We start from the raw sequence: 13,592 nt of genomic DNA on the forward strand, positions 1-13,592 counted from the left end.
TGTCCTGCGTGGGCCTGCTGTCCCCCCAGCCTGCCCTGGGGGAGCCCCCTGCAGACCAGGTCTGCTCACTGAAGACAGGGCCCTCCACGTCCAAATGGAGCTGAAACTATCCTCCCGCAGGCTCAGCAGGAAGGCCGTCTAGGGATTTCTGGGAGCCAATATACTTACTGATGTCTGAGCCCTTCTGGTAAAATTTAGCCTCACCCAGCCAGTGTGTGTCAGTGGTTGAGCGTAGACTTGTGAACCAGGAGATCACGGTTTGATTCCCGGTCAGGGCACATGCCCAACCGGGATAGGTTCTTATCCTCTCTGTGCCTCCGTGGGTTGCAGGCTTGATCCCAATGGGGGTGTGCAGGAGGCAGCCGATCAATGATTCTCGTTCATCATTGTTTCTATTTCTCTCTACCCGTCCCTTCCTCTCAATAAAAATATATATATTTTTTAAAATTGAGTCTCTATTCCTGGGTATTTTTTAAAGATTTTTCTTTTTAATTCTAGAAAATTCTGACTTTCACCCTATCTACTCAACTGAAACTCCTCTCTTGAATTTAGGTCACTGGTAGCGTGTTGTGGACCCCAGCACCTCCCTGCTCAGACTCCCCACCCAGGAAGGGAGCCACTCTTTGGTCCCCTCCCCTCTCCCCAGGGTCAGGCTGAAGGCACTGCACATTCCCAGATTCCCCTCTGTCCCCCGGCTTCTGAAACACATCAGTAAACCCCCTTTATTTTCACAAGGGGCCTGAGGGACAAGTCACCGTAGGGAAGTAGCTGGTAGTAGTTAACAGAAATCCAGCAGGTTCTTGGTTTTCATTCAAAGGTAAGAAAGAGCCAGGAGTTAACTTCCTCAACTACTGTCAAGGTCCGGCCCATAATTCTGACCCAGGGGCAGTCTTGCCCCAAAGAACATCTTTCTTTCACTTTCAGAGCAGGTGTTTCCAAAGGAAACCCCGCCCCGCCCACTCCCTCCGCCCCCCCTCCCCTTCCCGCCCAGGTCCCACTTCTCAGCCCCAAAGCTGCAGATCCGCAGGTGTGAATTATGTTAATTATAGGGAGTTCCATTCCTTAAAAGACTGTTTATTTACATATCAAGGGAAACTTTCCTTAAGTCCCCTCCCCTCTGGGTGATCTCTGCTTTAGTCTTCCTCGGACAGTCTCAGCCTCCAACTCCGACTGGAAGATGAAATCAGACAGCCTTGATGTATAGCCCGCCCACCCAGAAGTGACCTTCCTTCCGCAGACCGCTTGGCTTGTCTCTGTCATTTTTAGGATCAGACTTCAGCCCCTAACACTCTACTGTACATATAACATGGGTGAGTCTACAGGCATTGTGCTAAGAGAAGCAATTAGATTCCAAAAGCTTCCTGCTGTGATTCCATTTACAAGACATTCTGAGCAGGGCAAAACGAGTGACAAGAAGGGGGCACAGAATTGTTGGAGGAGACGGAATTGGTGTATTATCTTGATGGTGATGGTGGTTATGCAAGTCTATGCTTTTGTCAAGGCTCATGGAACTGTATGTACCGGAAAGGGGGCAAATGTTATTGTGTGTAAATTATTCCTCAACACGCCTGACCTTTTAAAAATGACTTCCATTTGCCAATCCTTTTTGGAACAAGGCAAGGTATCAATGGCTGTCAACTGCTGTGAATTTCCCACCCACCTTTGAAAGTGGCAACTGGAACTCTCTGGAAAGTCAAGTATGTCAAAGAAGAGGGTCAGTGGTCCCTGCTGCCTCATTCTGAAGGGGGTTGAGACCACAGGAGACATTCCTTGTTTGTTCATTAATTTATTCATTCATTCACTCGTTCAACAGTGTTTATTGAACATGTCCTAAGAGGCAGACTTGGGACTAGGCAATTTGGACATGACTGTGAACCTGTACCAGCTGCTTCCTGTGAGGGGCGTAGAATCTAGGGGACTGGAGACTGGGCAACTTCATAGAAGTAAAGAAACAGTAGCAAACAGGAGCCATGGACCCCCGGAGGATGGGCATCCAATCTCATCCCAGCGAATTGGGAAGCTCCTGAGAGGAAGCCGGCCTGAGTGTGTGTCAGCCAGGTAGGCAGCAGGTGTGAGGACCTCTGTCCATGGGATGCACATGTGTAGATGCCCAAAGGAGAGAGAAAGAGGGACACGTTCAAAAGCTGTAAGGAGTTCATGTTGGTGAGAGCTTTGAGGCCAGAGAATGGCTTTGCTGGAGTCATTTCCCGCTGGGGGAGGGGGTGTCTCTTTTCCTCCTTGTTCCACCAGTTTGAGGCCCTACCCTGAAAAAAACTTGTGCCACAAAGGAGAGAAAACTGCTGTCCTAATTCAGGGCTTTCAGAAGCTTTAAACAATAAATCTTTGCTCAACAAATGAAAAGATGTCAGATTAACTGATAAAAAGCTCCTGGTTACTTGGGCTTCTGAACTTTTCATATATTTTAACGTGGGTCTGTGATATACTTTCTACATCAGTAAAAAGGCAAATTCAGATGCCAAACGGGGGATTACAGCAAGTACCAAGACCACCCCTAGAACCTCACATTAGAGCCCCTCGGTCTCCCCTTGAATCCCAAAAGGGCCTATTTTCTCACTGTAGAGAGATGGTTCAGTTGATCCAAATGGACATTTCCTGGGTTTCACTGTTGGGCCAGATTTCTGAACCATATAGAGAACAACTTCCAAATTGCCTGGCTATGTTTTCTTTTCTGCGCTAAAACACCTAGGCCATCACTGTATCTTGTGGGGAGGGATTCCAGCCCAGCCCAGAAATCATTGAGCAATGGCTGAAATCAGCTAGAACATCTATCCCGCCAAAAACACTGTGTAGAACTCCCAGAATCCTCAGAGCAGAAGCTGTGTCCACTTGGCCATTAGGTCTGCTGTCATATGCCCTTGGCCTGTATCTATTATGAAGCTAGCCTTAGCCATTCACATCAGGGGCTTGGCTCTGGCGTTATAGCTGCATTAATTCTAACCATTAACACCAAAGCAACTGGCTTGATTTCAAATGTATGGCTGTGTGTGAGATCCAGCCACTGGATAAACGAAATTCCAGTGTCTCATCGTTATTCTGTTGATGGCCATAATGAACTGGAGTATGGCTCTTACTTATCCATCTTCTTACTAGACGAGGACAGATTTGTTTTGCATACTTGCATCAAGCTGGGGCAGGATATCATTTCTTCTAAAATATTAATATCCTGAATCCCTTTCTACATAGGAGAATGCTAGGGCCTCCTGAGATGCCCCCGCAAAGCCTTTGAACCCCACAAACTAGTCTGAACCCCTACAGTCAGACTTCTGTTCCGTAATGCTCCTCCCAGACCAACAGGAAAGGACCAAGGGTGAAGGAATCCTGAAAGGGGTCCTGTCTCCAGGTGAAGAGAAAGGAGAAGAGGCGTGGGAGGGAGGGCATCTGCGTGACGGACGGATGGAGCGGGATTTTGTCTTGCAGGGTTATCTGTCAGAAGGCTTGGTAACGAAGTGGTACCGCTCACCACGCCTGCTCCTCTCCCCTAACAACTACACCAAAGCCATCGACATGTGGGCGGCCGGCTGCATCCTGGCGGAGATGCTCACAGGGAGAATGCTCTTTGCAGGTAAGCTGCGAACCACTCGCCTTCCTTCTCCTCTGGTGTCGTTCTAGACCAGTGGTCGGCAAACTCATTAGTCAACAGAGCCAAATATCAACAGTACAACGATTGAAATTTCTTTTGAGAGCCAAATTTTTTAAACTTAAACTATATAGGTAGGTACATTGTTATTAACTTAATTAGGGTACTCCTAAGCTGGCCTTTGCTAAAAACGTCCTCAATCTGATTGAGGTATGTTCACTGAGGTCGACCCCTTCCAACTCTCCCATCCACACTCGTCTTGTATGCTTGTTTCGTCTATCTCCTTTCGTTCATCCTCTCTATATGTCCAAACCATCTCAACATACCTTTCTCAATCCTCGACACTACATCTTCTTTCACTCCACAACGTTCCCTAAAATTAACTTAATAAGTTTTAAGTCAACTTCGCACTGTAGGTGCGCGCCCGAACATGGTATTTTGTGGAAGAGCCACACTCAAGGGTCCAAAGAGCCACATGTGGCTCGCGAGCCGCGGTTTGCTGACCACTGTTCTAGACCAAGGGAGAACTGGGTGCACAAAACATGCCAGACTTTCCCTTGGAAGTAACCTCTGTGGCTTTTATGGCACTGCTTGGAGGCACCTTACTGTCACTTCAGGCAAAATGCTACAGAGACTAAACGTAATCTTTTAGGAAAGAACTTTCACAATCAAGTAACCACTTGTATTCTAATACCTTGAGGTTTACCATTGAAAACACCCACCCTATGTTTCCAGCCCCTTCCTTCGCTCTCCCTGCCATTCTGAGCAGTCGGTCTGGAGTGCTCATTTGGAGAGGGGTCCCCACAAGGAGCTCCCAGAGTCCCTGAACTGACCCTCCATGAGCCCACTGAGGGAGAGGCCACGGGGACTCCTTGAGAGCAGACCCTGATGCTGGAGGCCCTTTCTGGGCTGGCATTCACAGCATTCGCATATACTTAGTGCCACACGGGGCATGTGGGACACACAGAAGAGCCCATCCTGGGCCACCAGCTGCTGGCAGACTGGGATCCATGGGAACCGGGGGTAAGGGGAGGGCCTCTGTGCAGCTGGATGAGTCAGGGGGCTCTTTGAGGAAAGCGAGGCTTGGTGAGGATTCAGTCGGGTAGAGGAAGTGGAAAGGCTACTCATGCAAAGAGGGGAGACGGGAGGAATGAAAGTAAGAGTGGCCTGGAGGTCAGAGCGGGATAGCAAGGAGGCAGACTGACCATCCCAGCAGTGCCAGAGCTCAGACACAGGGTCAGTGTTGTCTGGGGGTAGAAGGTGCGTTGAGTTTCTGAGATGCATAAAGACTGACGCGTTTACAGATGAGAGAGGTATTCATTCCCAGCATCCAGCATGATGCCTGGCAGGGAGAAGGTGCTCAATAAATAATTACTTGTCGAATGAATGAATGCCTGCCTCCATCCTGATCCACTCCCTGGGCATAGCCTGTCTTCCTCCCTCTGCCCAAAGGAGCACAGAGGCAGTGTGCTCAGGACACATTCCAAACCCAATTTGTTATTTCTGATATTTTCCTCTCCTCATTGGAATCCTCCTCATTGGAAACCAAAGGGTCAGGCTCATTCCCGGCCTTGAAATCACTTGCTTCTCCAGCCTGGCAAAGAACATGCAGAGGGGCCTATGGGAGGGGGCCCTTGGAAAGCCTTGGGCAAGGCTGTTCCTGTCACTTTGGTGCTGGCTGCCAGTCTGTATCAGACTGTTCATCCCAGAGGCAGAGGCATTTGACAAAGCCAGACCCAGAGACGGCAAGCCATCTGCTCACAGTCACCTAGCAAGTTAGCGGCAGAAGGAAGACCAGAGCTAGGGCCAGGGCTGTCCCCACTGCCCTGTGTGGCCCCTCCCAGGCCTCCTGGAACTGCTGTGGGGCTTCCACACACCAGTCACTTGGGCAGCACACTTACCCACCTGGCATTTGCCTCCCCAGGGGCTCATGAGCTGGAGCAGATGCAGCTCATACTGGACACCATCCCTGTGATCCGGGAGGAGGACAAGGACGAGCTGCTCAAGGTGATGCCTTCCTTCATCAACAGCACCTGGGAGGTGAAGAGGCCCCTGCGCAAGCTGCTCCCTGAAGTGAACAGTGAAGGTACCTGCGCCCACAGCCAGGCCCGCATCTGCAGGCTGCACTCTGCGTCCCCTTGGCAGGGAGTGGGGGGGCAGGTAGTGTCCTTCCAGAAGGACATAGCATAGTCCTTAGCATAGAAGTAAGGCCCCCTGGCAGCCAGAATTTGCTGGGGCTACTTCCAGATGAGGAGCCCCTGGAATGTGGCCAGCAGGCAACCTCAAGGCAGTCATTAGGGGCCCTCCATATTCCACCCCTGATTTGCCTCCTTTTCTTTCTTGTCTTTCCACTTGCTTCCTCCTTCTCCTCCTTCACCCCCTTGACTTTTTCCTCCTTGGAAGGTATGGTGTGGTGCAGAGAACATGGGCTTTATCAGCTTGAGAGCCAAAGCCAGGCTCAATTCCTAGTTCTACCAGTGAGTGCCTCGCTGTTTGGCCTTGGACAAGTTTCTTAACTTCTCTGCATCTCAGATTCCTTGACTATAAAATGGGCATAATTACATATCACATACGGTCGTTATGACGGATAAGTAAATAGGATCTGTAAGGTCCTGGGCATAGGAAGGTTGCTCTGTCATCTTAGATGTTACATTATCATTGGGCTTATACCTGCCAGAGGCTTCCTCAGGAAGCTTCTACAGCCGATTGTGAGAGAGACCAAAATACTTAAGGCTCAAATAAGATTTAATTCTTACATGAGAAAAAAGAAATTAAGTTTATTTCTCACCCTGGTCAGTGTTGCTAAGTGGTCAGAGCATCCGTCCATGGACTGAAGGGTCGTGGGATTGATTCCCAGTCAAGGGCAGGTATCTGTGTTGCAGGTTCATCCCTCAGCCCTGGTCAGGGCATGTGTAGGAGGCAACCAATCAATGTGTCTCTCTCAAGTTGATGTTTCTCACTCTCTCTCTCTTCCACTCTCTCTCTAAAAAATCAATAGAAAAAATATCCACGGGTGGAGTAACACAAAAAAAGTTTATTTCTCTCTTATATAATAATCCAAAACCAGGCAATCCAAGGCCAACATGGTGGACCTGCTCTACAGCTGTCCAGGGGCCCAAGGTCCTTCTGTCTTGTTCTTCAGAGACGTTTGCAAGAGGTGTTCATGGCTCAGACCTGGAAATGGGGTACACACATCACTTCGACCCCCATTCCACGGCCTCCGTCACAGCCACATCTAACCACAGGGACAACTGGGAGACGGGCCAGTGTGAGGCAGGTGGAGAGGGGCTTACAGGGGCATGACTGCCACCTTGAAGCCTGAGAGGGGCAGGTGTGGAGAAGAGAGAACAGCTGAGGTGGGGGGACCACAGAGGGCGGAGCTATGCTCAGGGGTGGAGGGTAAAGGGACAGATGTAGGTTGGACAGAGAAAGGGTTTTTTAATATTAGGGCTTCCCAGGAGTGTCTGGGCACCTGTTAGAGGACATGGAGAGGAAAGAGGAGACGCTTACTAGTGGGTGGAGTGGCCTTCAGGTAGGCACTGTCCGACTTCAGGGTTCACTGGGTCTTTCTTAGTAACGATGACAATGGTGATGATGCCTTAAAGCTTTAACTCTGCATTTCCGTGTCAAAAGGTCCAGTGTCATAGGGTGGGGCTGAGGGAGGGTCAGAGGCCCAAAGAGGGGAAGGCTTGCCCAGCCTGGAGCCCAGTGGCACTGCCCGACCCTTCCCAGTCCTGGGCACCTGGAAGGTCAATCTTCTTTCAGGTCTGCAGCCCTGGCCCAGAAGCAGCCCCTGGGCCCCAGAGCATTTGGGGGTGATCAGAGTGGCTGCTGCTTCACTGGTCTGTGTCTAAGGTAACAGAGCAGCACTGAGCTCCCCTGGGAGGCCAGTGACCCTCCATTTCCTGAATCATTGATGAATCTCCCTGCAAGGAGCTCCAGGGCTGTGGGAGGGGCAGGGTAGCGGTGCGGCTGAGGCCACACGGGAGCCCCTCCAAGGGGACAGCGGCCTGGGCCTTGAGCTCAGCTGCCTCCTCCCTCTGCACCTGGGCTGTCCCATCACTAGCCAGGTCAGGATTCCAGCGAGGCCTCCAGCCCGGAGAAGTAATGCCCACCCCCCCCAAGCTTGACCTTGCCCAGATAATGCAGCACCGAGCTCACGGAGCAGTAGGGACCCCTACCTACTTAGGAAACAGCATCAGTGCCTGTACTCGGAGCTGATGTCCAGCAGTGCGCACCCAGAACGCCGAGACCCTAACATACTGTCCTGCCAGTTGGCAAATGACTACTGACTGCTCAAGGCTTCCGCGTGTCCCTCCCCATCCCAGGTTCCAGATGCCAGGACCTCCCCTTGGTCCAGCCACTAAACGGTTTCTGCCTGGCACGGCGGGGTCTTCAGCCTGGTGGTGAAATATCCTAATGTTCACAGCCCTCCCCCATCCGACCACACCTTCCTCGCTGTCCATCTCCCTCCCATTCCTCTTACACAGAGCCAGCTTCTCACCCTCGCCTCATCAGCCCCACATTCATTTTCTCCCCCGTCTTTGAGTTTCAATTCAATTCCACAGACAGGGACCGAGTGCCTCCTCACAGCCCTTCTGGAGCAGAGCACAGGCAATCCTCATGGTTCACGGGTTCCGTCTGTATTTGCCGATGTGCCTGCCGGCTGATATTTATTTTCAATCCCCCAAATCAATTCCCATCGCGCTTCCACTGCTATTTGCTGACACGTGCAGAGCAGAACAGCCAAAAACCTGAGTAGCCCCACATGCACGTGCCCAGCGGAGGTCCACGGAGGCCACGCCTGGGTCTGGTGCAGCCCTCACTCTACAAACAGGCATCCTTTCTGGGGCCTATGCCATGCCACCTGTGTGCATGTTAGGACTTCTGAAAATGCATATTTTTATTGATTTCAGAGAGGACGATCCAGCCTACCTTTATGTGTTAGACTTCCCCGGGCACATCTGGTGGGAGGCGCTCTGGATGTAAACTAGCAGCTCTGGCCCGTCAGGCCCTGTCCCACCCGCCTCACCTCCGCGACCTTCCTCTCAGGGGCTCCCCAGCCGCCCCAGCAGCACTCAACCCAACACGGGGAGCAGGTGTAGAGAGACCGCAGCGCCACTAAGTGAAGCCCCTTGCAGGCCCCACGCTGTCTCCTAGGGGACTCCCCCCAGTGGACATGAGCCCCAGGTGCCCACAGGGGAACTTGCTCATAGATACATCCTCTACTGGCTTCTTCCCCCCGCCCCTCCCAGTGCACTTTGGGGATCACCGCCAGGTCACAACTTACCCCTCAATCCTTGTCTCTGGAGAAATCAGCCAGAGGCAGAGTTCTAGCCCTGGATCTCCTGTCACCAGCCATGACCTTGAGTATGTCCCTTTCCCCCTCGGGGCCTCTCTTACTTAGATTTGTGGGTCAAAAAGCAGCATCAGCCCCAAATTTGTCACTGGATTGTGGTGAGGATCATGAGAAAGAAAATGACTAAACACCTTTTTACAAACGGAAAAGTACACAGGATCGTCGCCACGCTGCGGGGCCTCCTTCTCACGGTGGCAGCGGCAACCAATGACCTTCCTGTCCGGCTCTGCTCCACAGCCATCGACTTTCTGGAGAAGATCCTGACCTTTAACCCCATGGATCGCCTCACAGCCGAGATGGGGCTGCAGCACCCCTACATGAGCCCGTACTCATGCCCCGAGGACGAGCCCACCTCCCAGCACCCCTTCCGCATTGAGGATGAGATTGACGACATCCTGCTGATGGCCGCCAGCCAGAGCCAGCTCTCCACCTGGGACAGGTGTGGTTCCAGACGTGTCCAGCCCTGGAGTCCAGAGCCCACCTTCCAGTCCTCCCATTGCTATTTGCCTCTGAGTCTGTGTGACCTTTCCCTCTGTCTCCCACGCTGTATAGCCCTGGGGCGCCTTCCCCAACTTACCTGCCGGCCTTTCCCTCTCCCATCCCCTGGCACTCAGTATAGGAGCAGCCTGTCTTACATGTGGGCCAGGGCCCTTCCTTTGGCACCACCAGCTTCCCCCCACCCCACCCCACCCCATGTACCAGGCTCAGTGCAGGGTTCCGTTAGCATTGAATGAGGTCCCTGCAGGAGCTGCCTTCCGGCGGGCTGGGAATTTGCCCTGGAAAAGCAAACTGCAGCCACGCAAGGCCAGAGAACAGTGTGGAATTTACCGCCACACAGCATGGCCCCGTGTCCACCTCCTTTGCACCTCTGCAGAGTGCCATGAGGCAGGCACCGTTATTGGCATTGCCTGTTGGCAAGTGAGGAAGCTACAGCACAGAGAGGGTAGAGATGGCATCATGTCACACAGCTGGTATTTGGCCCACCTGGGGTTCTCCCCAATCTGCATCCCTGTCACACACTGCTAAGCATCACAGGACTCTCTCCTGCTAAACTGGGCCGGGGATCTGAGTCCTTCTCAGCAGTGGGCCCTGGCGTCACTACCAACGAATCAGAGTTGGATGGAAGTTCTTTTTTAAGGAAGACGCTTTTAAAAACAGGTACTTTAAGCAATCTCCATGTCGGTAAGGCATCTATGACCTCCTAGGTCCCTTCCTGGTCTGGTGGTGCGGGCATCACCGTCTGCATTCCTGGGAGCGACAGCGGATGGCTGCTCAATCTAGTAACAAAGTCCAGGGCTTGGCAGCGAGTGGGGGAGTGGGGGGGGGGGGGGGGAGGGCGGTGACAGCAGCTACATAAGTGACAGAGGAGCGATTCCTCCTTTTCAGTCATGTGACAGTGGATGGGTTTCAGATGAGGGAGGCAGCAAGGGAAGGCCATGCCCTATGGCTAGTTGGACAGGTTATTGGGTTGTCCACGTAGATGGTTGGTATCAAGCGTTGCCAGCAAGTGGAGATTAAGGCAGACTCTCCTCTGTTGCCCCCCTGTGCGTGGCCAGCCCTTGACTGTGGTCCCTGCAGCCCCTCCCCCACCCAACCTCCCCAGCCCCCACCCCCCAGTATTTAGGAACTTACTGGAAAGTTAGTTCGTGAGGACAGGGATTGTGTTGTTTTGTTCGCGGCTGTGTCTGGTAACGCCTAGAGCAGGGCCCGGTACAGAGTCGGTGCTCAGCAAATACGTGCAGGGTAGTGAATGGATACCAAGAATACCAGGGGTAAGAGAACAGCCCCTCACCCCGAAGCCTCGCCATTGCCTTGTCCCATCACCCTCCCCGCTTGCGGCGCGGTGGGGACCGGAGCCGGAGGGCTGGGCCGGGGACCCAAATCCCCGGTCCGTCTGCACCCTTGCAGGTACCCCGTGAGCCTGTCATCCGACCTGGAGTGGCGGCCCGACCGGTGCCCGGACGCCAGCGAGGTGCAGCGGGACCCGCGCGCGGGCTCGGCGCCTGCGGAGGACGTGCAGGTGGACCCGCGCAAGGACTCGCAGAGCAGCTCCGAGCGCTTCCTGGAGCAGTCGCACTCGTCCATGGAGCGCTCCTGCGACTACAAGGTGGGGTCGCCGTCCTACCTGGACAAGCTGCTGTGGCGCGACAACAAGCCGCACCACTACTCCGAGCCCAAGCTCATCCTGGACCTGTCGCACTGGAAGCAGGCGGCCGGCGCGCCCCCCGCCGCCTCCACCGCCTCCACCGCCGGGGCCGCGGACGCCGGGGCCCTGGACGCCGGGGCGCGCCGCGAGGACGAGCCGGCCAGCCTCTTCCTGGAGATCGCGCAGTGGGTCCAGAGCACCCAGGGCGGCCAGGAGCCCGCCAGCCCGCCCCGCCAGGGGCCCGAGCGCCGCCTGTCCGCCTCCCCGCCCAGCCGCCCTGCCCCCGTGGACGGCGGCGCCAGCCCCCAGTTCGACCTGGACGTGTTCATCTCGCGCGCCCTGAGACTCTGCACCAAGCCCGAGGACCTGCCGGACAACACGCTGGGCGACCTCAACGGCACGCGCATCCCCGAGTGCCCCGCCGATCTCGTGCAGACAGACACCTTCTCCAAAGAACGCTGGTGAGGCCGGAGGGGGGCGCTGCCGGCCCCTGCACCCCCGCGGGAGGCCACCCGGGAAAGGCGGGCGTGGCGGGAGGCGGCGACCTCCTGGCCCCTCTGCCACCTGGGGGTTAGCAGGACACAGGAAGGATCCGAGGAGCGAGAGGAATGTCCATTTCTTAAACTGCCTTAATAACTAGCCTTTAACCTCTGGGAGCGGGTTTCAACAGGAGCCTAGTTTGGGGGTTGATCACCTTCCCAGAGAAGAGGAGGCCCTTGCGTCTTGTAAGTGGAAGAAGCGAGTCTTAGGAAGCAGCCCGCAGGCCCCGCGGGTGGGGAGAGGCCGCGGAATCTTGCAGGCTGGTGTAGACACCCACTGGCCCAGAGAGCCTCAACGGACAGACACGGAAAGACAGTGAGAACCAGAGAAGCAGCGTCCAGCCAGGGTCCGGCAAGCCCCGAGTCCCCGCCTCCCGGCCCCAGGCCAGTGTCCGTCCACTACACAATGTCTTCCTCGGCTGGGGTCCCGCTGGCTTTTCAGTCAGAAAAGTTAGTCCGAGATGCACCTTCCCTGTCCATCACCATGTTCTTTTCTTCCGGGCTATGTGTCTCGTGTTCCGGAATGGGAAACTGAGCCAGTTTCTTTTCCCTAATCAAGCATATGATTCTGGTGCCTCAAATGCATCACTTCTCCTTTGCCAGGCCCCTGGCTTTGCCTGGCTCCGGAATGATCTGAAATCCTTGTTTAGATCAGATCGGGTTGGGGGCTGTGGGTAACAGAATTCACCCTCCCAGGCCTGGGCTCGCACCTCTTCCAGAACTCCTCATGCGCTTTCCTGACACACACACAGACACAGACACAGCCCTCGTTCCCAAGGGCTGTCACATGGGTGAGTGTGAAGATAGCAAGTCCATGAATCCCCCCAAGGCCCCCCACCCCCACACCCATTGAGGGGCTCACCATAGAGCAAATGTTAGGTGAGATTTCAGATTAATGCATCCTTATCAGGCTTCACTCATTCTGCCCTTGGTCTGATCATCCATTAGCCCCAGCAAAGAGCAGGCCCTGAAGAAGTGCATTGGAGAGCAAGTGGCCTGGGGACAAGGAATCCAGGGAGGTAGCAATGTGTGAAAGGGGGGATGCCAACCGTGAGGACACTCAGGGGTCAGGCAGAGGCATGGAGACCCCAAAGGAAGGGATTTCAAGCCACCTCCTAGTTCAGGTCAAGATGAGTTTGGAACTAGCAAACCCAGAGGTGCCCTCGCACACGGAGCCTGGGATGATGGTGTGTGGGCACAGCAGACCCTCTGCAGAAGCATTTCCATCACTGGTGTCCAGCTCCACCCCTCCCCCACCCCCAACATGCCCAAAGATACCCACAGGAAGTCTGGACAAGCGGAAGGTCCCCTCATCTTGGTCTTGGCTGTGTTCACCCTCACCTTAACAGCACCTTTAATCTGCTAACTAGGATTTGTACATTGAAACCTGCAACATACTAGCAACTTATATTTAAAAACAGAATTAATCACACTGATTTTTAAATGGAAAATATGTAAATATGAAGTATTTGGTTTTGTGTTTGTTTTATTTTAAAGATAAGGAAATGTACACTGCTCCTCATGTGCCATTTGTCCCCAGAGGGCGGCTTTACATTTTTGGTAAAGGAACAAGCTGCTGACCTTGGCCAGAAGTTCATATATAATTGTTATTACAGAGGAATTGTTATTACTACTCAAGTTTTTTTAAAAAAATCTATTAAGCATTATTAAACTTGATCAGGATGGGCCAAATAAAGTTATATTGGAACATGGATTCATTTGTTCATTTGCATATTATCTCACTCATGTATGTTATCTGATCTTGTCTTTAGCTGTGGGTGATCCATCGGGCCTGGCTGGCTTCTCCCTGCACCCGTGAAGGCTGGTGTTTGGAGGGATTGCAGTTGGAGGAGAGATGAGAACCTACACAGATTGGTAGTCAGGAAAGTGATTCCAGAATCATCTGGGTCTGGCCTGGTGTTTATATTGTAGATTTCCAACCAAATCTAG

General features: G+C 53.5%; 1 protein-coding gene across 1 annotated transcript in view; it reads left to right on the plus strand.

Moving 5' to 3' along the window:
- Positions 1 to 13,356, plus strand: part of MAPK4 (mitogen-activated protein kinase 4) — a 122,271-nt gene extending 108,915 nt beyond the window's left edge. Inside the window, exons 3-6 of the mRNA XM_081096957.1 lie at positions 3,439 to 3,583; positions 5,523 to 5,684; positions 9,195 to 9,396; positions 10,866 to 13,356. Of these exons, the coding sequence (XP_080953083.1) occupies positions 3,439 to 3,583; positions 5,523 to 5,684; positions 9,195 to 9,396; positions 10,866 to 11,568 (1,212 nt within the window). The 3' untranslated portion in view covers positions 11,569 to 13,356. The remainder of the gene's footprint in view (positions 1 to 3,438; positions 3,584 to 5,522; positions 5,685 to 9,194; positions 9,397 to 10,865) is intronic.
- Positions 13,357 to 13,592: the final 236 nt, after the last annotated feature.

The sequence above is a fragment of the Myotis nattereri genome (genome assembly GCF_964212035.1).
Source record: "Myotis nattereri genome assembly, chromosome: 8".
In the NCBI taxonomy this organism is placed as follows: Eukaryota; Metazoa; Chordata; class Mammalia; order Chiroptera; family Vespertilionidae; genus Myotis; species Myotis nattereri.